The sequence below is a fragment of the Columba livia genome, chromosome 1 (genome assembly GCF_036013475.1).
Source record: "Columba livia isolate bColLiv1 breed racing homer chromosome 1, bColLiv1.pat.W.v2, whole genome shotgun sequence".
Classification (NCBI taxonomy): Eukaryota; Metazoa; Chordata; class Aves; order Columbiformes; family Columbidae; genus Columba; species Columba livia.
Genome location: NC_088602.1, coordinates 150,529,353 through 150,557,332, shown reverse-complemented (window position 1 = coordinate 150,557,332; position 27,980 = coordinate 150,529,353). Strand labels below are relative to the sequence as shown.

The 27,980-nt window shown below is 45.9% G+C and overlaps 1 protein-coding gene across 12 annotated transcripts; it reads right to left on the bottom strand.

Annotated features, from left to right (window-relative positions):
• Positions 1 to 72: 72 nt before the first annotated feature.
• LOC102089100 (uncharacterized) lies at positions 73 to 27,980 on the bottom strand. Of its 12 annotated transcripts, XM_065038291.1 has the most exons (21): positions 27,781 to 27,978; positions 26,306 to 26,368; positions 26,093 to 26,187; positions 25,907 to 26,010; positions 24,915 to 25,029; positions 23,425 to 23,599; positions 22,713 to 22,824; positions 21,644 to 21,750; positions 20,708 to 20,834; positions 20,048 to 20,168; positions 19,679 to 19,764; positions 18,507 to 18,631; positions 17,182 to 17,241; positions 13,059 to 13,125; positions 11,816 to 11,910; positions 10,071 to 10,199; positions 8,132 to 8,246; positions 7,015 to 7,152; positions 6,153 to 6,319; positions 5,606 to 5,694; positions 73 to 2,688 (listed from the first exon to the last, which is right to left on the bottom strand). In XM_065038291.1, the coding sequence occupies exons 4-21, from the start codon at positions 25,989 to 25,991 to the stop codon at positions 2,493 to 2,495; spliced, it is 2,109 nt and encodes a 702-aa protein (XP_064894363.1). In that variant the 5' UTR covers positions 25,992 to 26,010; positions 26,093 to 26,187; positions 26,306 to 26,368; positions 27,781 to 27,978; the 3' UTR covers positions 73 to 2,492. The 12 variants fall into 12 exon arrangements, 10 of the variants coding, with proteins under 10 accessions (XP_064894363.1, XP_064894412.1, XP_064894355.1 ...); XM_065038340.1 differs by lacking the exon at positions 26,306 to 26,368 and having other exon boundaries at positions 5,606 to 5,770; positions 27,781 to 27,980; XM_065038283.1 differs by having other exon boundaries at positions 26,093 to 26,368.

Sequence of the window (27,980 nt, the reverse complement as noted above, 5' to 3'; positions counted from 1 at the left end):
AACAAAAGGTGAGTCCATACTCCGGGCTTACTATCCATCAGGTTCAAAAAACAGCCAGCACCCAGACTCATCTCCACTGGAAATAAGTTTTAATGCGTTTCAGCATTCACCGAGCTGTTGGCTGAGTACCCACGGTAGCCGCAGTGGCATCCCCTGCGTATTCTGGGAGAGAGGAGGTGACTTTTCCTCCTTGCTTCTATGGGAGATGCCTTTGCTCTGTAATATCTGGCATCTCTTGTGGGTGGGGAAGGGCCACAACCCTCCACCATGTCACGACCTCCCTGTCAGCACCCTCTTGGCCAAAAGTCACAGTCCTGAGCACCAGGACTTCTCAGCCCCACTCACTAGCAGAGAGGGTCACCCCCAGAGCATTTTCGCTCCTCACCCACCAAAGACAACGTGTGCACATGCATGGGGCTGGGGTAGAGGTGCTTTTTGTTTAGTGTCATTTTGTGTGCCTGCTGAAGAGTGGCTGGCAGCACTGGCTTGAGGCACAGCATTTGAGTAGGAACAGAGAGCAGATTTCTACACATCTGCTGCTGTTATTTTCTGTACAGGCAGCAAAAGTGTCCTAGCAAAACACAGGTATTTTCATGCACAGTTGTTGTAACAAAGAATTGGGACACCGCAGCTGAACTGAGACTGTAAGGGCGAGGGATGCTGTTTCACAGACGCTGTACCTGAAGCCTGTGCTGGGCTCTCTGTGTCCTGTCCTCCCCCAGACATAATTCTGGCATTTGTAATTGCATGGGGGGTGTTCCCCTGTGGACCAGGTGTGAGATCACATGGTCACCGGCCTTCTCGCCTCTGATGTGGGAATGGCTCAGCAGCCTTGAGCCAACAAGCATCCCCGTGAGACCCTCACAGAGGCCTCTTGCCACCTGCCCACTGCCAGCCCTTCTTACTCCCCCGTCAGCCACCAATGGTCCTGCATAACACCAAAAAAACAGAGGCAGAGCTGTCATCTTCCCACCCTCAAGTTTAGTTGCTCAGGGGGTGGAAGACACCTAGAAGGGGTATCTCTGGAAGGTAAGTTACACAACAGAAGAATGAGAAGCTGATTTCCACAGCTGTGAAACAGACCTAATTGTATAAAAACAGACCTAATTTGTGTAAAACTGATCTAAGTGTAGATGTCCTTGCTAATAAAGCTGCTGGAAGATTCAAAGGTAGAGGGATAACTGCACAGCTTTTGCCTGGACTGGGTGACAGAAGCTCCGCTTGGATCCTGCCTTTGGTGGGGACTCACTGTGAACTTGGCAGTCATTTGAGCTATGCAGCTTGAGTGTCCACCTGTAAACAAGGGCTGTGCTTCCCCTCCTCAGAATCACAGAATGGTTAGGGTTGGAAGTGACCTCTGGAGATCATCTAGTCCAGTCCTCCCTGGAAACAAAATCCTTAGCCTGAGATTCAGTAATGGTATCATGACACTTCTCATTCCAGAGAGAAGGGAAGGTGTGACTGAACATTTTGGTCCCAGCACGCAATGCTCACCTCCAGCTGGCCACATGTGAGATGTTTTCTCTGTGAAGTAGCCAGTGGTTTGCTGGGTGGCCAGAAATGGAGGCCTGGAGAGAAGAGGCTTGTTTCAACGCTCTGAGGTCTGCATGTGGGTGAGTGGGGTGCTTGCTTTTGACACTCTGGGCTGAGGAGGAAGAGCCATGTTCAGATGAATATATGCAAAACAAGGGGCAGACATACTTAAGAGGCCACCAGATAGCCCCTGGTTACCCCTCTTTGATCGGTCTTGCCTGCTTTCTCCAGGGGCATTGGACTTCAGAGCAAGGAAGTGCAGCATTTGCTGGCTGGCTTGGGAAGACTGATGAGGTTGTCCCACAGTGTTATGTGCCTGCCAGCTGCACCTTGCCACAGGTTGTGGTCCATGGGACCTCTTGGATAGAAACCAGGAGTGAGCAGCAAGAGAGGATGTTGCTGCTGGGCCCACCTGAAGAGATATGGTCTTAAAGATCTGGGAGTTGATGACAGAGGAGCTACCATGATAAACGGAGAACAGTGACACAAGGTGGAAGAAGGGAAAATCCCCTCAACAGAAAATGTGGAAGGACTGTAGGGTCATGGAAGCAAGGTGTCTGAAAGACCAGAAATGAACTTTTGAAAGAAGTTCCCTGGGCTGCAGTCTGAGGGTTTACTCAAGGCCAAAACAGATGAGTGTTCTCCTTAGAGGAGGAGGTGAGATAAACTATCAACAGGCAATAGACAGAACAACCAAGCTGTGGTTGCTGTAACCCACCAAAAAAAAACGAATGGAGAGGAAACAACAGCAGACAAACATAAGGGTGAATAGTGCAATACAAGTTGTCACTAAATGCACTCCATTGATACTTCGCCTCCCAAAGGGCAGTGTACACCAAAAGTCTAAGTCCTCTGTTGAGCATCCAGCTTTTGAGGTTGAAGCTCAAAATTCAGCCCAGTTCCCAGAAACAGCAATACTGGAAGTGTGAGGATGTGATGGATGAGAAAGCCACAGTGCCCTAGTCCATCTTCCATACCTGCACCTCTGGCCAGCTCCTGCTCTTGACTTGTTCCTGGTTGACACTGGAGGTGCTGATGTTTGGGGAAATGGGCTCATAGGAACGGAGAGACAAGCTTGCAGCAAGCAGACCCATCCGGACACAGGTATCTGTGTCATGTTGAGCAAGCATTCCTGCGAGGATTCCTGCCATTAAGCTGTGGAGAGAAAGAAGGGCAGTTCTGAACACTGGGCAACAGCTTTGACGTCAACAACATGGCCATTCATTTGTAAGAGAATTCATTTGAATCCAAACCAACACTTACAGAAGAAGAATATGTCACACAGGATAAATGAGGTTCTAACAAGAAGTTTTGCTTTTCTTTTTTTGCTTGTTTTATGTATTTTTAACCTTGGAGGAACAAATAGTCCTATTTATTTGCATTTTACTGGCTTGTCTTCTGAGAAGTTGACGTAGTTTCCCAATCCACCACATTTTCTTTTTTCCTCAGTTTTCCAGGTGAGGCAGGAGAAAAGAAAGGAGTCTAAAATGAAAAGAATCTATTTTTTTCCCTTGCTCTCTAATTATTTTGTCACTTCTCTGCTCCTTGTTGGTGCCTCGTTACATTCCCTACTTTCCCCCATTGGGAAGGGGTGGATGGGAGGAGAAGTAAAGCTTCCACACGTATGTGAGGGGGGCAACAGACACAGTTGGAAGAAGAAATGCAAAGCTGAAATGAGACTTTTGAGGCAGATTTTTGTAAGCTTTAGCTGTGCTTTTCCACTCTGAGATTCCTCAGTAAAAATTATGTTGTGTGCCTGGAATGACAGCAGTCACCCACAGGTCCTCACGGGGCACCGAGAAGGCCACCAAGAGAAAGGGATGATTTTGCCATCTGCTTGGCTTGAGAGAGAAGGCTCTGTTGAGGCATGGATAAGTGCAGGGTGGTGTTTGTGACTGATGGGGAGCAATTAGTGTTTATTTGTAGCTACATCCAGTAGTGATGCTAGGAAAGACAAAGGAGAAGTGAAAGGGGAGGGAGAAGATAATGACATTTGAGAGAAGGAAGCAAAGACAAGAAAATGTGATGGCAGGGAGGGAGGATTAATGAGTAAATCTATGAGGAAGGGAAAAAGACTGCTTTTTTTTTTTTTTTTGCACTCTGACTGATTACTTCAACGTATTTTTATCCATAACAAAGGCACACAAGATTATGGTTTCCATAAACCATTCAATCTCTCAACAGCTCCAGAAGCTCAGAGTAAATATTTAGGGCAGCATCCCTTAGCGATGCTGTGAGGGCGTGTGGTGTTGTGTTGCCACAGCAGCCGGATGCCCAGAGCAAAGAGCCGCTGCTCCCTGCACACACGCACGGCTACTGGAGCAGCATCTCTGGAGATGCAGCAGAGCTGCAGGGGCGAAGTGAGGCGTGAGGTGCCCTGATCGGTGTTTCTGGGTGCGCAGCATCCCCTGATCAGTGCTTCAAAAGTCTGGGGGTTCACAGGGGCTGAGCCATGAATGTATTACAGCCTCGGGTTATACCCTGCTGCACAGTCCCTTGAAGGTGCCACCAGGCTGGGTTTAGGTGAATTTACCAGTTCATATTCTGCAGCAATGGCATGTTCATAGATGTTGTGTCCCAGCATATTCAGTCTGGTTTGACACTCTTCTAGAGAACAAGGATTTCTGCAGCTCAGTGGAGCAGCCAGGGTCACCAGGAAGGACATCCCTTGTGTGGACAAGGGGACTGTGAAAATTCCCACATGGAACTGGGGACTGTGGTGAATGGGATTTCCAGACCAATATTACTTCAGGAATAGGAGCAGTAATGGGTCCCTAGATTTCAGATAGCTTTGGAAGGAAAAACAAACTTCAGGTACTCCTGTGTAACTCAGTGGAGGTGTTTGGCAGTGGCACACTTTATCTCACCTTCGGTCTTCCCTTAAATTAAGCTTTTGAAAAGGGAAAGGAAACCCTAAAGACAATGTTTAGTTCACATTAGTCTCTAGAAAAAGTTGTCCTGTGGTAATGGGGAGTTATGTACAGAGCAGATGGTGCAGAGAAGAGGCTGTGTCCCTGGAGGGGCTGGCAGAGGCTGTCTACATATGCTAGAATTAGTGAGCAAAGCTGAGCTTTCCTTAGGACAGGCTGATCTTGCGAGGTTCCTGCCAATCCCCGTTCCTCTACGGTTACACTTACTGCTCCGAACCACATTCTGGTCTTATTTGGAGAAGACCAGCTTGCAGTTGCAGCCAACTCATCTCAGAGATGATCTGGGACACAAGAAGAGTGTCCTGGTGTTAGGTGGATTAACTAGCTTGGCAAGAAGTTATTGATTGATCCTAACTCAAATACTGAGAATGCTTCAGGTTTCAAAAAATACTTTTCATCCTACCCACTCATAAAAGAAAGAAGAAGTGTTGCTATGTTGAGTAGGTAAGAGTAGAAAAATAAAAGGAAATATCTGTCACATACAGCCCAAGGCAATGAAAGGGTAGAATCAATTATTGTTCTATACAAAGCCAGAAAGAAAAGAACCTGACTATGACATGTAGTTTGACAAGTTAACAAGGAGCATACTAAAGTGTTACTCTGACAGACTGAGAATTGATCAGTGGGACTTGTAATACCTGTCATTTCCTACTCCTATGTACAGCGTTGTGTGAACAGCTAGGCGAATTATACAGCAGACTCTTTTGAAGCATGAGCTATTGCCAGAGGCAGAACCTGATGAAATGCTTTTATAGGGCACTTTTAGCTGCTGAGTGGCAGTCCCACTTCCATTGGAGAAGTGTGGAAGTAAAGTAAGACGTTAGTAAGACGGCTTTCACGTAAGGTGGTTTACTTTGCTTTTGGCAGCTCAGCCCGGGCTAGTCCAGAATGACTAGATTGCCATGAAAGGCTTGGATCTTAAAGAAAAGCAAAACTAATAATGGTAAGACTGGCTTTCAAGATGCTTAGGGGAACATTTTTAGGAAGGTTTGCAAAGAATCACAGTAACCAGTCCTCTCGTGTCCTTAGTGTCTGTTCCTCAAGCAGCAGAATGTCATTTGCCTTTGCCATAAGATTTCAAAGAAATCCGATTATGGACCTTCCACACTTAGCTGTAGAAGACAAAGTAGTGAGCAATATACCTGTCACCGGCTCCTGAGACATTGACTATCTCCTCCCTGCTGATGTGGATGGCGGGGTAGTGGGTGGCACAGAGGCTGGCGGCAGCAGTCTGTAAAGGGAGAGAAGGGAAGCTGGTGGGAATTACTCAAGCTGAAAAGTCCTGATGTGGCTGATGCCATCCAGACCTGCAAGGATGCCAAAAGAAAAAGAAAAGGTGGTGGCGGGGGGGGAGAAAAGGAGGCAATAATATTTTTTTCACATTTTGAAAGAGATCAGCACTTTAAATGAAGCTTCCTGAAAATGAAGCTTGAACTCATGAATATTCATAACTAAGCACATTTAAAACTCACTGACTATAAACACTGCTGCTAGGAAGCCAGCAGTACATGAACAGACAACTTGATTTTCTTTCAGATCTATGTATTCCACCCCCCTAAATGTGAACATTTGCCAGCAGTGATGCCAGGTTTCCCAGAACTGCTGCCATGCCACCAGAAATAGCAACGGTGCAGTATGGTCCCAGAAAGAAGCACGAGAGAGCTCAAAGGTTGTTTTGCATGCCCTTACCTTCTCGTGAGCTCCTGGACAAAGCGAGATGCTCCCTCCCAGGCTCTTTCCACACAGGAGGACACCGTGAGCACCGAGGGTCACCACCACACAGTGCAAGTGGGCCAGCAAAGGGCGAGCCAGGGCCATTGCAGTCTGGAGAACATCCTCCAACCTGGATGGCAGCTCTTCAGACAGTGGAGAGGAAACACTGTGGTATAAGTTTTAAGGTCCTCAACTGGCCTTTTTATGGTCTACCAGCCTATTTATGAGCATCACTACTACTGTTTATGAGTGCTACTATTTATGAGCTCTTCTGAAATGTGATTGATATTATTTTTTTTCTTTAAATCATGGGAAACATGGAATTCTCCAATGTTAGACTTCCATACTGTACCTCTATCCTATGCTGGGGAAACCACCCCTCATGGGACAAAACATGTGTCTGCAGAGATCAAAACACTCTCATGAAACATGACCTCCTTGTCTCAATGCTGTTGGATTCCCACCTGCATATGGTGGGGTATTTATTTTCTGCAAAGGGCGGTACCAGTTGGGACAGATGGCCTCAGAGCATCATGCTGTAGAGACGTTTACAAATCAGAGATTGTTCCTCTTTAGCTGATGAAGTAAGGCAAATGGGATCTCTGGTTTTGGTTAAGGAGCTATCCCAGGCCTACTGTGCTCTTTGACAGATCATCAGTCTGGCCAGGGCCATACAACCCACACAGAGATGGCTGTAAGGTAGAAGACACTAGAATGCTTGTGAATCTCCACTGTGTTATAACCCAATTTGCTTGAAATGGAGGTTTGAATGGAAAATGCTCTTCTCCAGGATCTAAGTTACCTAAAATTGTGACTGACTCTTCTGAGTATTCAATACCTGCTGGCAGAGGGTTCCCGAGGGTCCGATTTATTGCTCTTAGTTCTTGCAGGTTGGGGGAAATGTATGTGAGTGCTTTCCAGCTGTCTGAGAGGAATGGCTTAGAGGCCTTGTTCTCATCTGTTGGCTCATAGCACACTTCAAAACAACATTGCAACTGGTTAGTTAATTTATCAATTAGTGGTTCATCTCTATGTCAGAACAGGATGCAGTGTAGAAGGCTTAGCATGATCTGCATAACTGGGGTTATGGGTGTAACTTATTATTATAGAAACAAATGCTATTATATTTCACAGAATCACAGAATCACAGAATGTTAGGGATTGGTAAGGATCTCAAAGGTCATCTAGTCCAATCCCCCTGCTGGAGCAGGAACACCTAGATGAGGTCACACAGGAAGGCGTCCAGGCGGGTTTTGAATGTCTCCAGAGTAGGAGACTCCACAACCGCTCTGGGCAGCCTGTTCCATATTTCCCCTGTGCGGGGTACAAGGTCTCCCAAGGTTTTCTTTCCAGTGCTCAGCAATGACACAGTTGCTTCTGGCTCTGCAGAGGTATAATCGGACTTGAGGTTTGTTACTCCCCTTAGCTGGATTTGGAGCCTCTGCCAGGTTTTAAGAACATTGTCTCCTTCTTCAGGATTTGCTTTTAAAAATGAAGGCATAACTCCAAAGGTTTAGGAACCCTTGTGACAGGTCCCCAGGGGACTGGGATATATATTTTACGGGAAATGAGAGAGAAATCCTCTCAAAAGATGCTAAAAACAAACTATATTGCTGCTCAAACTGGCAGAAGCACATACATTTGCCTTGAGATTAAAGGCAAAGAGAGCGGCTTTCCCTAGCTTTCTGGCAGTGCCCAAGGACTACAGCTCCTACCCTGTGGGAAACGGGATTTAGCTGCAGAATGAGAAAATCTCAGAGAAAGCAGAAATGTTTCATCCGTTTGAAGTAAAGCAGCAGCATACAGAAAGGAGCACTGAATAACACAGCAAGTCAGACAACAACTGGTTATCTATCTCCAGAAAGCAGCAGTGGCGAACGCTCAGGGGGTGTGGAGCATCTTGGCACACAGGTTGTTAGGAGCTATGGGGCCAGGGCTGGGTGAGTTCTCCTTACCTGCCAGCTGATGCTCCCTAGCTAGTTGGCAGACATACTGAATAGTGGAAAGAGGCACATTTCCATCAATGCAAACTAGAGGGGCCTGGCACAGGTTCTCCTTGAACTGGGACACCTAGAGAAAATTCAGGACACAGAGCAGAAACACCTCGAGTCATTGCAGGGGGAAAAAAAATCATAGAATCATAGGATAGTTTGGGTTGGAAGGGACCTTCAAAAGTCATTTAGTCCAACTCCCCTGCAATGAGCAGGGACATCTTCAACTAGATCAGGTTGCTCAGAGCCCCATCCAGCCCAGCCTTGAATGTCTCCAGGGATGGGGCATCTACCACCTCTCTGGGTAACCTGAGCAAGTGTTTAATCACCTGTGTTGTAAAAAGATTATACCTCCTGTACAGCCTGAATTTTCTCTCTTTTAGTTTAAAACCATTACCCCTTGTCCTATCCCAACAGGCCCTGCTAAAAAGTCTGTCCCCATCTTTCTTATAGGCCCCTTTTAAGTACTGAAAGGCCACAATAGGGTCTCTCCAGAGCCTGATTCAGGCTTGGGATGTACGATTTTCACTCATATTGCAGCCCCTTAGATGCAGGCACAAACCTAAAAGGGTGATTCCTTAAGCAAAATTGATTTTTCTATTTGTCTTGTCTCTTCCCCTTCTCCTTCCCCTGCTCCCTGCCACCAAGAGCTGGACTCAACCAAGAGGGCCCCTCCAGCACAGAAAGGTAGTTGCTGGTCCTCACTGGACTGCTGTGGTACCCATGAGTCGGTCAGAGACCTACAGGGAAAGGGATACTGCTTTTTAGTGTCACTGTAGGATTCCCTGTGCTATGCCTGGCTTGACTACACCTTTGCTTGCTGCACACATCATTTAACATCCTCTGTGCATTATGCCTCCTGAGACAGGTTGTCCACTAATGTTTTACTCCTGGGTCCCACTGAATCATGTAGAGATGGGGCACAGTGGACCTGCCGTTCCTTTGTTAGGCTCCCTGAGGCTGCACAACCACTGTCTGAAGGTCAGGCCAGTACCATAGGCACCCATGCAGCATCCCACCCATGTCTCTGCTAATCCTGGCGGAAAGAAGGGCTGCCAGAACACACTTCACAGCAGAAGATTGGTTCAGAGTTTCCACTGGCCACAACTGTTTCATAAAGCTCAGCAGAATCAATCTGTCATGCAATGGTTTTCTGTGCTAAAGCCTGGGAGAGGCAGGGTGGGGATGTAAGTGGGGGCGATGACCATATTTTTCCCTAGGAAGTCTCCACCCTGTGGGGATCCCACTAGTAAGTAAATTGCACTTAACATCCATGTTGCTGTCAGTCATGAAGCACAGGCTTTTGTTCTGTCAACAAAAGAATGAGTAGGGAAGGAGTGTATAGTGATGAGGCTTTCACTGAATCAGTCTTTACTCACAGCTTCCATTAGCCCTGATGTTTTGAAAGTTTGGATGTGCAGAGCAGCAGTGCTTGTTGATACAGCTCAGCATGTAGAAACAATGGGGATGGCGGGGAGGGGGTGGAACTGGAAAACTTGCTTTAACTGCTGTTCTGTCCACTTTTTGTTGTTTTTTTGTCAATAAAGGGAGAAATACCATTTCTGCAGGTGGACTGGACTTATTGCTGGCTTTAAGATGCCAAAAATGATAGGTTAGTTTGGAATGGTTAATGAAGAGGATTCTGGCCTACATGTCATGGGATGATAGCAGTGGTGATACGGTATGGAGGAGAAACTAATAGAAGATTCACCTGGGTCAGAAGCAATAGAGGGCCCTGGTAGCTTGCCGTTCTGCAATCTCAGTGGCCAAAGCCTGGGGTTAACTTTAAGGATTTCCCTCTGCACAACCGCTCCCTCCATGTACAGCTTTACCAGTTGCCTTTCGTCACAAATCCAAGCTCCTTCTCACAAGGAAAAGCTTACAGACCAGATGGTGTGCTTACGTATTGCTCTGTTATCTGCTGGTGGATGTCCATATCTCCCAAGCCGACGCTGAGCTCCCCAGCACTGGTGACCACAGCACAGTACGTGGCTGTGCTCTTACCCTCCAGCTGCAGGATGGTGCTGATGTCCTACAACAGGGAGGAGAGTCACACATGGACCACATTTCTCTCTCCGCCACACTCGGCTCATTCCTTCACTGTGCTCACCTGAATGGTAGCTCAGCTTGCTGTTTTCCCTCCAGCCTCCCTTCTCCCTTGAGATGAGCAACATTTCAGAAGTATCTCGGTCTAGACAGTGCTGGCAAATGGCTATTTTTTTTAATATTTGCAATGCAACAAATGCCACAGGTTAAAGAAATCATTTAGTAAATGAGAGTGACAGGTCTCTGCTATGCAGTTCCATTGGTTGTGTCTCTGTGGTAATGGAAGAGTGGTCTGCAGCCCTTCCTGCTCCAGCCATCCATTCCCACGGCTCGTGTGACACTTCGATGGCCTGCCAAGACACTGGGCGAGTCCTGGCAGCCTGCTCCAGCTACTGGGTTTGTTAATCACCTCGCTGACTGCACAGCCTGATTTTGAGGGTAGCCCTGGGCCATTTTTACAGTAAGAAATGTTGCAGGCATAGGTATGAGGTGTTCTTCCTCCATGGGTCTTGTGAATGATCTGCTGAGAGAACTCAGAGCACTTCTTGGAATATACATGTGGATGGAGAAATGCATCCCCTTCAGTAGTTCACAGGGAAATTGGAGGTTTTAAGGAAAGGGTCCTTTCCAACACTGCTGGTAATGTGTTTTGTTACAAGCAAGCATTTCTTGGTGGCTGGCCAGCAAGTCTATCTTCCTTTGGGGGACTGCTCACTTTGATGGCATGAACTGTACTGGGTAGAGGAGGGATTATACACCTGCCACTATGAAGCCTTTATAAACCAAAAGAGTTCTTGCTCTTATTGCTTCATTACTGAGTTGCTCAGGTAGCCAGAACTAAGGTCTCATGTGCTCTATTTGGATATCAGGGTCCTGAGGGCACTAATTGACCTTAATGGTCCTGATCAGCCTCACTGGAGATCTCCACCCACACCCCTGTCTTGTCTTCAGCCCTGCCTCTGCAGCATGGAGGTGCCTGACGTCCTAGGTGAGATTGCTCTCCTGGCTTTTGCTGCTCCTGTCTGGGGGTTGTGATGTTTTGCTTGATGTCCCTAGTAAGCTCCTGGCTCCCTGGCCTCAGTGGACAAGTTGCTACTGAAGTCAGGTATTCCTTTGGTGCACAGTTAGGGAGGGGTGTGTGGAGGTATGTGGAGAACCCTAATTCTCTGAATCTGGGAGGTGTTCAGTCTGGGATCCCAGTTCCAGGTTTTTTGTGTCTTATGCTTTACCCAAGCCAGGCTGATTTTGGTATTGCTTTGCCTATCCTTAGGGTCAGGCTTTGTGTATTTCTGGTTGTGCTTAGTCCTTCCTAGAAGCATTCATGGTTTCTCCTGATTTACTTCTCTTTCTCCTTCAGGAACCACTCCCTGGATCTGAATTCAGACCCTGTGGTTCGGACTCCAAGCAGTACATACATCTAACCTGTGTTTTCGTGGGGTGGCTCCTTGTTTTGTAATTGTCTGTAACCAAAGGAACATTGCATTTTTCCTAGTCTTAGCCTGATGAAAGGTGGCTCTTATGTCTGCCAGGGCAGAGAAGACTCTCCCACTATTTAACGTCATAACTTCCATGCTTCCGAGGTGCCATTTCTGTGCAACATACCATGTGGTGACAGTAGTTCAGGAGAGACTCTGAATGTTCATCTTTCCCTATGGCTGATAAAAAGAGCGGTGTCAGCCCAAGACGACTTAAGCAGTCTAAAAGCAAATGGAAACATAAGATGTTAATAAATCCATTGGAGTACTGTGAGCACAGTGACAGCCTGTACAGGATAAGTGTCTGTTGGAAAGCCCTCTCCTGGAAAGCTTAATGCTCATCAATCCACACCTAGAAGGACATTCAGGATGAACTCAGCCACAGCTGCTGCAAATGACTGGCTGAGGTTGGGTGGGATTATCTATGCCTGCCCGCTGCACTGGCACTCTGAATTCTCTGGATTTTTTGGAACATCTGGGAGTGGAATTAGAGAGAAGGTGGAAGAAACTTCTGCGCTTCACTGGCATAATCTCTTTCACCATCGCAGGTGTGTGGGCTTTCCCGCACTGCTTCTGTGCGCGACCTTACCTGCTGCTGTCCTTCCGACACTGCTGTTCCCACCATGCTGTCTCACTAGAACCACTGAATCTGCATGGATTCACAGGAAACCCTTCTTCCTCTCCCTTCAAGTTACCATAAGTTACACCTCAATGGCTGGAATGGGTAGCATATTTTATTTTCCCTCAAGCTTCTCCATTTGTGATCTGAAGCAATAGCAGACTTGTGTTAGAAAGATTTGGGAAAGGTCAAAAAGACAGAGTAATTGTAAAATCATTTTGTAATCTGCTCCTGCTAATTCCAGTACCCAAACGCTGGTCTGCTGCTGCCTGTGGTGGAGTACCAGGCACAGCGTGACCCTTTCCTGTTGCCAAGGACTTTCTCTTCTACCATGATTCCTCTGCCACGGTTCCTCTTGTCTATGTTGAATGGATGATGATCTATGAATAAGCTTATTCCTTTCAAATTCTTGCTCAAGACATCCTCCTGTTGTGACTATAACCTGGCACTAAGTCAACACTGAGGCCAGGCTGTTCAGTAGTCATCGGAGATCATTGATGATGATTTAACTTTGATTTGGGATCACGTACTAGTTAACTTCATATTTGTGGACCTTTCTTTTCCTGATCGCAGTTCCCTCCCCTCTTCTTTCTTAGAATGGCCCCTGCTTTTTCCAGGCAGTCTGCCCACTCGTATATTGCCTAATGTGTCCCAGATCTGAACAGAGCTCAAGAGCTCCTGCTGTTGAAGGAACATCAAAGGACAAATCACAGCTGGCACATACCCACAGGCAAACCCAAGCACTAGGCACCTGCCAAGTTTCTTCCAACGCCGCCAAAGGTTCGTCTCACTCTTCCAGCATTTGTCTGCCCACCACCCTAGAAGAATAAGTTGCTAATTGGTAAAACTGGGAGGGCTGCTTGGCATAGATGTTGTGTCTCCGTTAGCAAGGGAAGTGAAGTAGATGTTGGAGCAGAAGGCACCTAGCTATCAGACTGAGGGCAATACAAACTTCTGTAGCTACCTACAGACTTCAGCCTTGACGACAAAAGGCCTGCTTCCTGGGAGGGAAGATCTGCTTGATCTCCCCATGCATTGTTATTTTGGTCTTATTTGCAAAGACCTCTTAGAAAAATGCTAACAAGTGTTTCAGTTGATACAAGCAGCCTTTCTGAATTTACCTGCTCACAACAGCACTAGGATGCCAGAGCTGCTGACCCAGCCTTGATGGGCTCTGCAGCTGCCTTCTGCGCCACTTAGTTCCCCCTTTAAGCAGTTTGTTTTTTGTTGTTTCTGGTTGGTTTGTTTGAAGATAAAATGAGATTGGTTACCTTTGCCTGTACTGCATCTGTACTTTACTCATGGAAGGATCTGTTTCAGTGTCTGAATTCTTTTTCACTCACCCTTCTCTTCCCAAACATCTCTGCCATCAAAAATACCCTTCTTCTCCACCTGTGTGGTTATCAACTTCTCTTTTCTATTGCATCTGCCTTTCATTCCTCCATCCATCTATCTGTCTGTCACAGACAAGCTGTCAGAACATGGGTACTCCCTCACCCATCTCCCCCTTCTAATTCTCATACCAGAAGAGTTACACTAGTAAATGCTCAGATTTCTTTGGGCTTCATCTGGCTATCAAATGGTTTTAAACCTCTTGTTTCATAAAATCCTGAAACATAATTTCCATTTCTAAAGGCGACTCGCCACAGGCAGTCATAGTGATCTTCACAGTTCTGTATAATTTGGAGCATTTGGGTGGCAACCACTGAAGTGTGTGCATGTCTGTACACAGCAGCTCCCTGCACATACACATTTTTCTTGCTTGTAAACACCATTATCCATCCTAAACAATTTCACAGTATGAAATATTCTGCCTTCAACCCACCACTGTTCTTGGGTGTCTACAAAATTTGTACCAGAGGTACCTGAGGACACTTCTTCCCCCATGTGAAGCAGTACCTCTGTCCTTTGCACACAATGCTCTCTTCTGCCTCCAGCCCTGACACTGTAAGAGGCTGCTCTCCCATCTAAATGTTATTACTCTTTTCTGACCTCTGGGATGGTTTTGTTTGCCCTGACTCTTCCTGGCTCTGTAGTCTGTAAGACTTGGTGCTAATTCTTGACACTTCTGCTTTTCTGTCTGGCAGTTCTCCAAGCCCTGAAGTGCTCAGACCACCTGAGCAGAACTGCCTGCATAGAAGCAACCTATGGCCTCTGTCCATCTTTCCACTACTTGTCACTCCTTGTAAATCCAAATGCCCTGCTGTTGCATTTGCTCATGTTCCATGGGAATTGCCACTGGTACTGCCAGGAATGAGGACATTTCCATCTGCATCTGTCTCCTGCTGAGTGTAGCAGATTTCAAAAGCATTGAGCTTGCCTATTTTAACTCTAAAGCTCACTATCCATAATAGAGGCAGCCGAGGGGGGGGAAAAAAACCATACTCCAAAGTCAAAAGCAAGGATGCTTGTTTAGGCAAGTCAAACAATGTGGCTTTGACAGGCCACTATTTCAATATTAAAAGAGGGTACTAGCTGCAGTCAGTAATGAGCACAAACTCTATTTTAAGCAGTTCCAATATCTGTTTTTCAAAACCGATGCCTGCAGGAATGTTGAAAATACTCAGGAGCCCCTCTTGTTGTCTGGCATGTTGATCTTCTCTTTTAGTCCCCCCCACACCCCAAAGGCAGAGTTTCATGTTTTTTTACACCAAGCCTTGCCCTAACAGCAGACTACCAGCCTCCCACACATGGACCCAGCTGTGGGTACCCTCTGCTATTGTACAACCCCACAGGGCCCAAAAGAAGTGAAGATGCTAAATCTCTCTTCAAAGTAGCAGGTAGGTGCAGTGAGAGAGAACCTAGCAGCCTGTTTTTTGAAGAAAAATGACTGGCTCTCATGGCACTTTTCCAGCCCAGCCAGTAACTCCAAGTCTGAGTGGTACTTGGGGATCTCTTCTACATTGTGTTCAGGTGGGTCTGCCTGAGGTGAAAGAACTTAAATGAAAATGGCATTGCTAAGGTGATTCAAAATAAGACTGGGCTGATGCTTCCTGGCCACATTTAAGAGAACTGAGAGAGTCTCTGGGACCTTCTTCCATGTCCTAACAGGTTTGAATTCCTAATGTAAAAATGAGACTCTGCTCAGCTTCTGGGTATCCTGAGAGAGTTATAACCATAACACTTCTTCCAGCACCTTTCTCTGAGCAAGACCATGTGTCCTCCCCTGCAGGTCAGATAGTTACTTATAGAGCACTTCCCTTCCGGATAGCCTTGAAAGCCATGTGAGAACTACAACCAGGACAGAATACAGCTGCCTTCTTGCTAACTGGGACACCATGTCCAACATGTGCAAGGGCGGGACTCTCTGGGTGCTGAGGCCTTTGAAAAAAATCTGTCCTTAAAAGCCAAAACAAAGCAACGCTGTTGGGGGTGCCTTTTCCTCTGTGCCCAACCACAGCAGCTGTCAGCAGAAGTGTTTTGGCTGTCAGTTCCTGAATCCTCCTGCAGCTTGGCATTTGGGTGGCTGCCACGATGGACCATTAGCTCTAGGGCTTGCTGCTGTGCAGAAGGGCAGCTAATGCCTTTTCATGCAATGTTAAAATCTCCATTTTCCTTTTCCCCCAGCAGCTATTCCCAGCGGGTTCTACAGCTGTCCTCGGCATCTCACCATGTCATAGGCAGTCCAGGGATCTGCACTCATATCTGACATGCCAAAGGGTGGCTGCCCACTTTTGGACACAGCTCCTTGTCCTGACAGCTCAGTGTAGCGTATATATGTTATCAGTTAGATCATAGCTGAAGCACTTGAACTTTTGTTTTTGCAAGCCTGCATAGCTGATGCCACAGCATGTGTCACCCTTGACCATTATCATACTGTTTGGCCTCTGTATCATTGAATAGCCAGCTTCCTTCAGGACAGCTTCCCCAGCATGTCTTTCTCTATCTGACTGAGAGGTCTTCACAGGCTGCCTAATCTGACAGCAGGAGTTACCTGCCTCGGCAGTCAGCACAGAGTAATTTGAGACACTGAGCGACATTTGAGCAAGCTTCACCACCTCCATCTGTAGCACTTCATATAGCTCAACAAAAATTGTATAGGCCATGCAAATGGCTGTCATATGCATGGGGAAGTCCCAGGTCTGTTCCACTTCAGCTTCTTGGTTGTTCCTTAGTCAAACAAATTGAGAGGGTCTGGTGACATCTAAAATGTTCTGGTTTTTAAAGCAATCTTTTTTCTTTTTCTTTTTTTTCTTTTTCACCACTCAAATCCTTTACGACTGGGGAAGTTTGGTCTCTGGTTTACCTGTAACTGAGTCAGTGCTACTTTTTTCAAAGGTTTCTTACCACTGTGGGTGCTCTGCATGGAGACTCTTCCTCCTGTTCATGCTGCTTTCCATAGCTAAGACAGTCCCAGGCAGCCAGAACTGGCTCTTACCTGGGGATTTCCTCCCTATAGGGTCTGTCCTTGAATTAGAAGCTGTCATAGCACAGTGAGGGTCTTTACCCATTGCTTCTAGCTCTTTGCATATGTGCTTTAGAGTGCCCTGTGCAGCCCTTCTACTAAAAGAGCTCTTTGGGCTTATGGCATCAGAGAACAGCCCCAAGGCACCTTAACATACACTGTAGAAGGCAGAGTCAGACATGGAAATTGTAAGGATGATGCATTGCTCTGTCTCAGTCCTGAGTGGAAGGGTTAGTGACTTTCAGCACAGGAACAGAGTAGGTCAGTGTGTATCACCTCATTGCCCATCTAGACAAACACACCAAATATGCAGCACTACACCTCCCAGGTTTGTGTATGTGTGCACATATGGGCAGGTGGATATTATGCATGGATACCACCTTCCCCCCCATCCCACTTCAGCTTGGCACCCCTGTAAAGGCAGCTGGAAATGGCAGTGGTGCCAAGAAAGCTACTATAGATACAGTACCAGGATGACAGGGTTCAGCGCCTTGGCTATAAAGTCAACGTTGATACCTCCAATCACCACCTTTAAGAGGGAAGAAAATGGTAAAAAGTGGTTGGAAGACCTGAGGAGACATTTTCCAAGTCGTCTTTGCTTTTCCTAATCACTTTTCCCATATTCTTGGAAGCTATCTAATTTACAATTTGAAGGCCTGTGCTTATTTTGGATGGCTATACACAGGTCTGTACAATCCTGATAAGAAAGAACGGAAATATCTTCTATATGTTGCTTTCTGAATTATGCCGGCTCACAGCCAGCCCCGGCACGGCAGGTGGGATGTTACTGCACATGCACGTGGGTGCTGGCAGTTTCTCTGTATGGTGACAGAGTAATAAAAGAAGTTGCAGGGTTCTGGTCAGGTCAGTGCCCTTGAAGCCACCCCTCTTAGGACAACTTTTGACATACCGAACCTCATAAACATTCAGGCACTGTTGTGTAAAAAAAAATGGGGGGAAAGTGGGCAGAAAAATGCAATAGTTTCTTGCAGGCTCCCAGGAGAAACTGCTGTACCCAGTGACATTTTATGGATCACTGTCTTATTGTCTCACAAAGCCAGAAAATGTAGTACAGTTCCACAAACAAGAAGTTTCCAGATTCTTTAGGGACATCATACAGCTCTTTTTTCTCATTCCATCAAATGCTGGGTTATTGCCTCTGGAGTCACTGCCCTCTTTTATGTTGACAAATCCTATTGCAAATGGCTTTTAGAAATTTTTTTCAGCTCTCTAAAGACTACCTAAAATAGACTTCCTGTAAGTTATGAGGCACACACAAAGTCCAAGACAGTGAATACAGTACTTGTGTTATAATGGATCTTGTTTGGGATATGCTGTACCTCTTGTAATTTTGGCAATCACTAACAGGAGGCCAACAAAAAGAGATATTTATAAAATGTATATGGCTCAGCAGCTCAAAATAGCTCCCTTCACCTTCTTCCAGATCTCCTCCTGTAGTCACAAGCGCCCTGGCATTGAGAGCAATACAGTTGAAGTTGTATAGGAGGGCACAGGAAAAGGTGAAAAGGTGATTAAAGTTTTAATGGATTTGATGGTCTAAGACTTAATGGGATTAGGCCACTGTCAGTGTTTATTCCCTGTAAATGTGGATGGGGGGAGGAGGAAAGGATACTTATCTGAGAAGAATAAAAAGCACTAAAGAGAGAATGTCTGCCAGTGTGAAGCAGATAGATTGGTCTCTGTCTGAGTCACCTTTTGCTTTTGGGAACAGATACAAATTTATCCTGTGCTGTCAGCAGAGAGGCATTATACGAAGGGTAGCAAGGGACTCACTGGCTGAGGTGTGATTGTGTTCCCACACCGAGGCAGGTTCCCCTTCCTTCTGGCTTTCTGTAGTCTGCTCAGGGCCACTGCAATGCAGCTGCCCACTCTGGCATTGTTCTGGATCAGAGCAAGGTCTGTTCGGCATTTCTTTCAGGAAAATCAAAAGTACCAGCAAGATTGACTTGTCAGAAGCCTATGTATGAACTGCCTAGAGGGAGAAAGCAGACTACCCATGCTCTAAGACTTGATAGATTTGATCCCCCTATAGTATAATCCTCTGGAGTCATATATACTGGGTTACACTACTGCATAAACACCCTGAATTTTAAAATTTTTTTCACCTTCCTTCCCTTGTGTCCACAGAGAAGAAGCCTGTCATCTCCATTTGACAGGCAGGGAACAGAAGCAAAGGCATCATAGAGAAAAGATAAAATGCTTAAATTAGAGCTGAAAGTCTAAAAATCTTCAGAGGATCTTGACCAGCTTTTCCAGAAACAGAGGCCTACTGAGATTTTTTGCCAAGTCTCTATAAGCATTTTTTTTTTAGCAATTTCATTGGAAGCAGAGTGTCAGTATCACTTTGTGGCTGCACACACCTCTAATATCCAGAAATACCTCTACCAACCTGTCCTGACTGATCAGGTCTCTTGAGGGTTAGCAGCAGAGCCTGTATGTGAACCCAGCTCTTCCAGATCCTGCACTGGCATCTAAGCCAGTAGATCTGCTTTTCTGCTGCCTGTGCAAGAGAATTCCTGCTCACACAGGGTGCTTTACCTTCCACATTTCTCTTACCCCACCCCCATGTGAAGAGCTGGAGAAGGTGGTGTGATGTACAGCCCTGGGAAGCCCAGCTACCTCCCAGTGAGCAACTCCACCACAGTGTCCTGAGTCTCTGTTGTGGAGCAGGCAAGGTTAAGCATCAGATGTGAGGGATCTCTGTGGGCTCTGGACCACCTGCTATCTGTGCTGGCCTCCAATTTTTTGTGCACAACTGGATGAGGACAGTAAGAGTGTTCCTCAAAAAGCAGGATGCAGTCGCTAAGCTTCTCTGTTTGCAGATACTGAAGTGTTTGCTCCTTGGTACACTGTCAATAAGGTGACAGCTTTTTCCACCAAGCACTATCAGAACAGATTTGAAGTAGACTGGAGTACTTCTTTTCCCTTATTCAGTAAAAGGATACTGGAGTCCAGCGATTTCCCATCGGTTAATTCATTGATCTTCTGTAACATAAAAGGGGTCAGTTCTTTGCCGGTGATGCCTTTGGACCTGCAAATGTAAAGAAAATGCCTGCAGATGAGGACTGAGTTGAAACAGTATCAGAGGAGAAGAACTGCTGCTAGCAGATAATTAATCTCCATACCTACATACCATTAACAGCCTTGCAAAGAAACTTCAGGTTAGATAAAACTACGTTTGAAAGCATGTTGTGGGCCCACCCATCCCCAAGGTTAAGCTGTGCTACGGTCCCTGCAGCTGAGTCCCTGAAATCATTTATTTCCCCTCTTAGACCATCAAGTAAGGAAAGGACAGGGCTGAGGTTGCTTCTCACCTGGCTTCGCTGAGAGCTTGCTGGGTGGCCTCTTCAATGACCTGGCCCGAGGCAGCTCGCTCTTGGGGACAGGGCACCGCTATCAGCACCCCATTGCTCAGGCCTAGCCCCTGAGCGCTGGCTGGGAGAGGACAGGGCAGATTGTTAGTGGTTCTCCTGGAATAAATCGAATATTGAAGGAAAAGGGTAGAGGACAGAGGGCATAGGGTGAAGGAACCCACAGAGTTGGAGCTCCTGTTCTTACCTGACCCAAAGACAGGGTCTTTTCCAGCTACTAATCAATTTACATCTGCCTATTTATTTTGAGTTTGTCTGTACAATAAAAGGGGCCTATATATATATATATATATATATATATATAGTTAAGAAAACTGATTTCACTTATGAAGGCCCAGAAGCTGTTTTTGTAAGCACATTAACATACGTGTTCCCTCCACTTCACCAGCGTGAACAAAATGTGTATGAGCATGTCAAGGTGGCTGCAGCTAGCTAAAAAACTTGCTGTAAAGACTGAACTTCCCTGCTCCTTTATTTTCAAAGCACTGAAGCAGGATGGCTTGTTTTTTGGGACAGACTCTTCTCCAAAGTTAAAAAAGAAAGGTGACTTTTATGGCCCTCTTCTCCAGGGCCCTCCCTGGGCCTTTCCCTTCTGAAACACACCAATGAGTTCAGCTGCCTCCTCTTCGTTCCGGACGTGATACGGTGCCTGGAAGCCACTCTGGCGTGAGAAGAAGGCTGGGAACTCCTTTGACTCTCCAAAGGCAGCCACGCAGACTCCCTGGGTTTCCTGCAGCAGCAGAGGCGATACAAGCAGGTAATCAGTGGAGGAAAAGGGGACACACCAAAATAATGTGATTTTTTTTTTCCTTCTACCCAGCTAGAAACCACCTTTCTTCAGCACAGAGTTCGTTATTTTTATTAATTCCATTCTATCATCAACATTTTTCAAAGCAAGAGACAAATATGGCAACTGGTTAGACAGAATCTGGCTTATTGAGACCCAGGAGACTTGCGTGTCCTTTGCTCATGCTTGGAACTGATCAAAAGGCATGCAGCTGTCATTAGTGCAATACTGACCCCATGGAAACAACCCGTGATCTGAAGATATGTCATGAGCAGACAGGAATATAAATGAGTTCTGTTTGTGATTGAGAAATATTGACATTGGCTGTCACCTGAGGTGCTGGCCCTGATGTTTTCCAACATACTAAACCTCAAAAAGTGACTCTACTGAAAATCATCAATTCCCATTCTAACTCTGATTTTATTTTAGTATTTGACTGATCTACCTTGCATGATCCATCAGTTCTGGAGCATTCTCCCAAGCCTAAGGGCAGAGAAACAGGGCATGGCTAGCACTGCCTTTGGCCTCAGTTGGAACAGCAGCTGGAAGAGCCCCTTGGGCATGGCTAGATTGATGTTAGGGAGCAGCTCAGTCCTTGTACACCCCCAGGGCTAGAGAACTGTAAATATGGCTTCTCGTCCTCTCAACAGTCATTTCTAAAAATCTCAGCCTTAATACTTGCCCCAACACCACTGTGTGTACTCAAAGTGCAACATTATCTGCTTTGAGGCCAAGCAGCCCAAGTTACCTACCAGATATTCCAGTGTCCTGCCAATATCAAGGATAGACTTGACTCCCGCAGATACAACAGCAACCGGAGTTCGTCCCAGCTCTGTCAAATCGGCACTCACATCCAGAGCTGTCAAGGGACAAGCAGCTGTTGTGTGGGTGGTTGTGGTGTACTCCAAGCTGATGTGATCTGCCCTCTTAAAACACTATATCTGCCTGGGATGCCACTGCCTGCTTTTGTAACCATTTAAATCCACAAATATTACATATTTAGATCATCAGATACTGACAAAAAAGAGGATGCATGCCTTAGGGCAGAGATGTGGCCTTGCACTGGATCTCTCATCTCTTTGATCACATTGATAAACAGCATGCAAAAATTTGGTAGAAAAGAAAGAAGGTGATATAAAGCAAGGACAAAGTTCAAAGAGATACAATAAAATTTAAGTAGATATTGACTTTTGGTATTGACATCACTGGCAAAAAAAAAAAAAAAGCACCACAGGAGCTTTGCTGACCTCAGGAAACTTTCTGGTCTGGAATTTACATCACGTCTGAAAGGGATGGTATCCAGCACAGCAGTGCACTTAAGCTATAATAGGAATATATATGGCTAAGAAGAATTTACTTAAAGGTCACAAACTACACTGCCAAGGCTGGGCTGTTTTCCAGAGAGGAGCATGGACCAGGGCCTAAAGCTTTTTTGTGGTGATACTCCCCTCCTCATCAGCCGAGAGAGAGTTGATAACAACACTGTGCTCAGTAGCTGGTATCAGGTTATCCAGCCATTGCAGTGTGGGAGAGGTACAGTCAGCTCCCATTGCACCAGCAAACAATATCTATATAACCCGTGTAAGCAAAGGATAAAGAGAAACTCCCGCCCTTTTAACAACTGGCCAGTGCTCAAGAGGAGTATTCTGAAGCTTCTGAAAAGGAGATACTGGGCAGAAAACAACCACAGTATTGCCAAGAAGAATGATTACTTTTCTGAGCAGACAGTTACTGCAGGACAGACTGGGAAAAGGGAAAAAGACAGAATTAAACAAAACAGTAGCGACATAGAAAAAAGCAGAATATATTGATTTTTCTTACTGTTCTCTCCTCCCCGATGGACGCCTCCTATGCCACCCGTCACAAATACTGGGATTCCTGCTTTGTGTGCAGCAATCATGGTTCCAGACACAGTAGTGCCGCCAGACAAGCCCTGTCAGGGGACAACCAGTCAAAGTCAGCACCCAGGGTGGCCCAGGGAACACCACATGGAGGCAGCTATGGCAGTGGTCTACCACACAGCAACGTCACAGCAGCCTGCTGTCACTAGTTGACATGTGAAATTCTGATACAGATATTGTTAGGCAAAACTGCAGAGGAATCACTGTCTCCACTAGGTAAACTGTTCATGCCCTGGTGATAACAAAGGCCTTCATTCTCCAGGGCTTTCCAACCAGAAGGCTTCACAGGCAGCTAGTGTCACCTTAAGCGCTGTGTGCAGTACTCGGGATGGCCTGCATGTCACATAGTTTACATGTAACATGATGATGCGTTATCATGCCAAGAAGAATATTCTTAGCCAAGTGCTCATGGCTTCCCAGCCAATCCAGAATGACTTTTCAGGTGCCCTATTACACAACTGCTATTCCCTTACTCTGTTGTATTTTGACTCTAGCTAGACAGAACCACGTTTGAGATTACCAACAAGATAGATACCACTTTACGAGATATTTTCAAGAGCTTTAAAAGCCACATTGGCTTGAAGCTGGAGAGCACTATACTATTACTGCACAGGAAAGTCTGCATACCACACCTGGCTGAGGATGAAAGGAAGATCCCTCCGAGATACTTTAACAACATTTTTACTGCTTGCCAAGAACTCAAGTTCCTCGTCTGTGAGTCCCACGTGGATTCGACCCCTTAAAATACCTACAGTGGCTGGCACTGCTCCATTTGCTGTTACAATTTCTTCCACCTCTCTGGCCATGCTAGAATAAGATAAATAAGACAGCAATCACAAAATTAGCGAAGCAAACAATCAGACAAGAAAATTGCCATGTTTGAGGGCCATCATTCACTGTTTCCACTTTTATACAGTTCTTGTGATTTCAGCTAAGTCTAATTCCTCTTCTGTATCTCTGTAGTGGCAGAAATCCTTGCACTTGACTTTGCAGAAGTGCAGAGCTCCCGTTTTTAGGACAGCCATGCCCAAGCTTCACTTTTGAGAAAAAAATCACTTGGTGTACAGGCAAATCTGGTTGTACAATAGACTACCCCAAGTGGGGATCTTCTCAGAATAGGACCTTTCTGTATCTGTTACCAGTTACTTCCCTGAGATCACAGACCTTCACAGAAACCCCAAGTAATTCACGCTCTACTCAAATGACTGGAATACATTTTTCATAGTACAGGCAGTTAGATATAGAGTAACAACAGTGCCAAAAAGCTGTAGCCTGGGGATACTCTAGCACTGCAGACTAGGTCTTTCTAAGCTTTGCAGGTTTTATACTTGGTCAGTTGTACACTATCCTTTTTAAAAGCAGCTTCTTTTCCCTTTCTGAGCTATTTGTACACGTGCTAGGCAATCTTCAACTACTGAAACTACCTTCTACCCCAAACTGCAATTTTTAGACCTTCAATCTAAGATAGAATATCAGGTAAAATAATGACCAGGTAAAAAGCAACATGGAAAGTCAATACTGAAACCTTCCTGCAGTTTCTGGACACAAGAATGGAGGGGAGAGTGCAGTGATTTCTGGCACTGTAACTCAATGAAACACAAGTCTACTGAACATCAATAAATAAACGGTAGAGGCATGGGGGGGGAGGGGGGTGCGGGGGTGTCTGTGCAGGGCACGGAAGTCAGAAGAAGGGCATAGAGCAGCCAGCAGTTCTCACAGTAGCTGCTTGAAGTGGTGCTAAGGAACAGATTTCACTATTGTGTTCCACACCTTTTTGCATTACAAAAGATATACCAAAAGAAACCGCAGAGTGTTTTCAATGTCTGCACAAACTATGTAGCTGAAAAGGCTGGTAGCTTTCTCTTGGAGCAAGTGATGACATTACCTGCTGCCACAGTTTCAAGGAAGACAGAAACTTCAGGTGTTGGATAAGGACATAAACAGGTACCCCATATGTGTCCTTAGAAGAACAAATACAATTGTTTTACACCGGAGCTCATACTCTGCATGCCTTGCAACCTGACTTTACCATTTGCCCTTTCAAAGGTTTTGAGTACTGATCCACCAGTTATGTGCCTTAATCTTACAACTTCGTTGAATGAGATACATGAAAATCCACCACCTCAGATTCTGAGGGTAGGCCATGCCATGTGTAATGATGGTGCTTTCCAAGGCTACAACTGCTCTCCCCTCCATCAGGGCCTCCTGTACAGAAGGTTGAATCTTGAAATAAGCACCTGGGGATAAACACAGAAAAGTGAATTATTTGCGTGGGTATTTGCAGTAACTACTGAGCTGTTTTATAAAAGGCAAATTGTCATCACCACAACAAATCTCTCCCCCTCTTTAGCTGTTCATTGGAGTGACCTCACAAATAACTTCAATAAGACTAAAGCTGTGTTTTATGTGAATGAAATATTTGCAAAATGTCTCTACTGTTAAAATGAATAAGGGTAGGTGCCAATCTCTTTTCTCTGGTGACCAATGACAGAACCCAAGGGAATGGCAGGAAGATGTACCAGGGGAGGATTACTTTGGGTATTAGGAAATAGGTTCTTCCCCCAGAGGGTGGTGGAGCACTGGAACAGGCTCCCCAGGGAGGTGTCACGGCCCCAAGCCTGACAGTGTTCAAGAAGAGACTGGACAAGCCCTCAGACACATGGTGTGAACTGTGGGGTTGTCCTGTGCAGGGACAGGAGTTGGACTCGATGATTCTTGCGGGTCCTTTCCAACTTGGGACATTCTATGATTCCATGATTCTACTCTAGGTCAGATAAAATGACTATAGCACAGTCTATGAGTAATAATCCTCCTCATTAACACTGAGTGCTTCTCTGCTACCATTTTTGCTGCTGGTTTGTCATTCATTCCAGTGACATTACTTTAACATTACTGTGAATGAACTGAGCCTTGCAACCATGCCCAAAGAATATGTTTGAAAATAGCAGAAGCAGAAAAGATACCATAGTAGCTCCATATATTATAAGACCATCGTGCATCGAGACTATTGTTGCTCTTTGCTTTGCTCCCAGAACACTGTCAGCAAAGTCTCTGCTGCATTCAGATGAGGAAAAGGTGTTCCACCCAGGAACTGTTTCAGAAGACACTACTCACCATGCAGAAATCTTCTCACCTGGGTGGTCCCACATACCACAGCGTACACATGTCTTCCCAGGCTATACGTTATCTTCCTAATCATTTTATGCGTAGGGCTGGTCCTGAGATAACAAAGGTCAGGTAAAACTGAAAAGTAATTTAGTAATGATGTGACTGTGTGAAACTAAACATATCATCTCTTGCCTTGATCTCAGAAGGTAAATAACCCTTGCCCAGGAGGTTGCCTGGAGATTCCTGGTGTTTCAAGATGAGCCAGAGTGTCACACCAAAATGTTGAGCTGCAAAAATGGAGTTGGAAGAGTTCAGCTGGCCCATTGCAAACACTGGGCTGAAACCATGGTAGAACAAAGGAAAAGATGACAAGTAACAAACTAGACAGAGTTTAGATGTAACAACCTTTTAATTTCCAAAGATACTTGTTCATGACAAATCGCAGGTTCAGCCACTGCCATCTCCAACCTGAAAGATCACACAGAGAAATCTACAGGGCGGACACAAGCAGAGAAACCCTATAAAGAGGTGAACCTAGTTTTTGCCAGTGTCTGGGAGGAAAGAAGCAGTTCAGTAAAATAAAGAAAGGCGCTAAGAACTGGTAACCAGACTGTAACTACAACGAGGAAATAGCAACTTTCCCTAGAGCTGGGTGTGCTTTATGTAGGCTCATTCCTCTCAGTGCAAAGCCTTGGAAGCAGAATGGCAATTCAGCCCCAGCAACAAACTCTATAACTCCTCTGGTCTCTTAGCAACTCCTATTCACTTTAATTAAATTCATTTCCAAACAGAGAAAGAGGGGGGAAAGAGTTGTGAATGTTGAGAGACTGGTCTGGGCCTTGGGGCAGTTTCACTCAGCGCCAGGCTGCTTCACATGTTTTCCTTGAGAATTTGGCCATATCCCTCAAGCCTTTGTATTCCTTACCCCTTCAACAGAAGGAAAGGACTTCTTTCTTCAGTCCTTTGTACCTATTGTTAATTTAGACAGCAAATTAATTAGAATACAGTCCTGTGTTCACAATACACTTAGCAGAACACAGCTCTGATCTCAGTACAGTGTGTGGCACTACAGCTATACAGAAACATACCCAGGAAGGGTACTTTTGCCCGAATCTAAAGACTTCAGCTATACAGGACAACTTGGGCTGTGTAATATAGGAAAAGAAGGACCAGTTCAGTTAGATATCTCTCAAGCCATTAAGACAGATGTTGTCATAAAAAGCATTAAAACCTGACCAAAACTGGTTTTTTTTTCCACTTTCAAAATCCTTTTTAAAGACACAAATCTTAAGTAAATTTATGGAATCCTTGTCATTACAGGAAAGTGGCAAGAGCTCTTGTTCCATGCTTACAACCTCTGCCTGTGCTAAGCTCAGCTGCCTGAGAAGTTCATGCAAATGTTCTGGCATTGCTCTCTGTGTGTGTATACACTCCTTGCTCTCTGGGGCAAAGTCAGCTTTGGAATAAATTCATTAAGCCAACAAGGTTATGCCAAGGATCGGTTGAGCTACTCGAGCTGTGCTTTGAATTTTAACCACCCCCAAACTCTGAAGTGTAACAGCCAGGAGTGCCCAAGCTGTGGATAAAACCCAGCTGGTCACCACCTGAAACCCAATACGAATTAGCTGATGTTCATTGGAAACTCAGCCAACACTCAGCCTGAAGCTGCCTGGAAGATTCTTGAAGCTTGGCAAGTTTTGCAGCAAGATCCTTCCGACCTTTCACCTTGTAACGAAACTTTGCAGATTCCTGGTGCAAGTTTCGAGCAGCCCTAGCACAGACTGGCTTTCCTCCCTCCTCAAAAACGTCCCTGCTCGCCTCCCCTCGGGATCGATCGGTGCATCTGACCTCATGGAGCGATGGCCTGGCTTGTCTCTTACCTCCGGGTGTCGGTCTCCCGTAGGCAGGCTGTGTGGCTGCTGGAGCGGTGCCTGAGGGGCTGGCAGCAGCAAGGGGGTGCACAGGGGCCGGCTCCTGGCTGGGAGAGCCCGTTTATTATTAACCACAGGCGCAGCTGAGCTCAGCAACCCCTCCCTGCCCGCGGTGCAAGGGGCCATTTCACCACTGGGTGAGGGAAGCT

Coding starts and splice junctions, on each gene's coding strand:
- LOC102089100 (XM_065038283.1), bottom strand. CDS start 25,991: ATGATTAGGAAGATAACGTATAGCCTGGGAAGACATGTGTACGCTGTG. Junction 20,835..21,643: donor GCAGGACACTGGAATATCTG/GTAGGTAACTTG, acceptor CTGCTGCTGCAG/GAAACCCAGGGAGTCTGCGT. Junction 10,200..11,815: donor TGAACTACTGTCACCACATG/GTATGTTGCACA, acceptor TCCCTGTTGTAG/GACATCAGCACCATCCTGCA.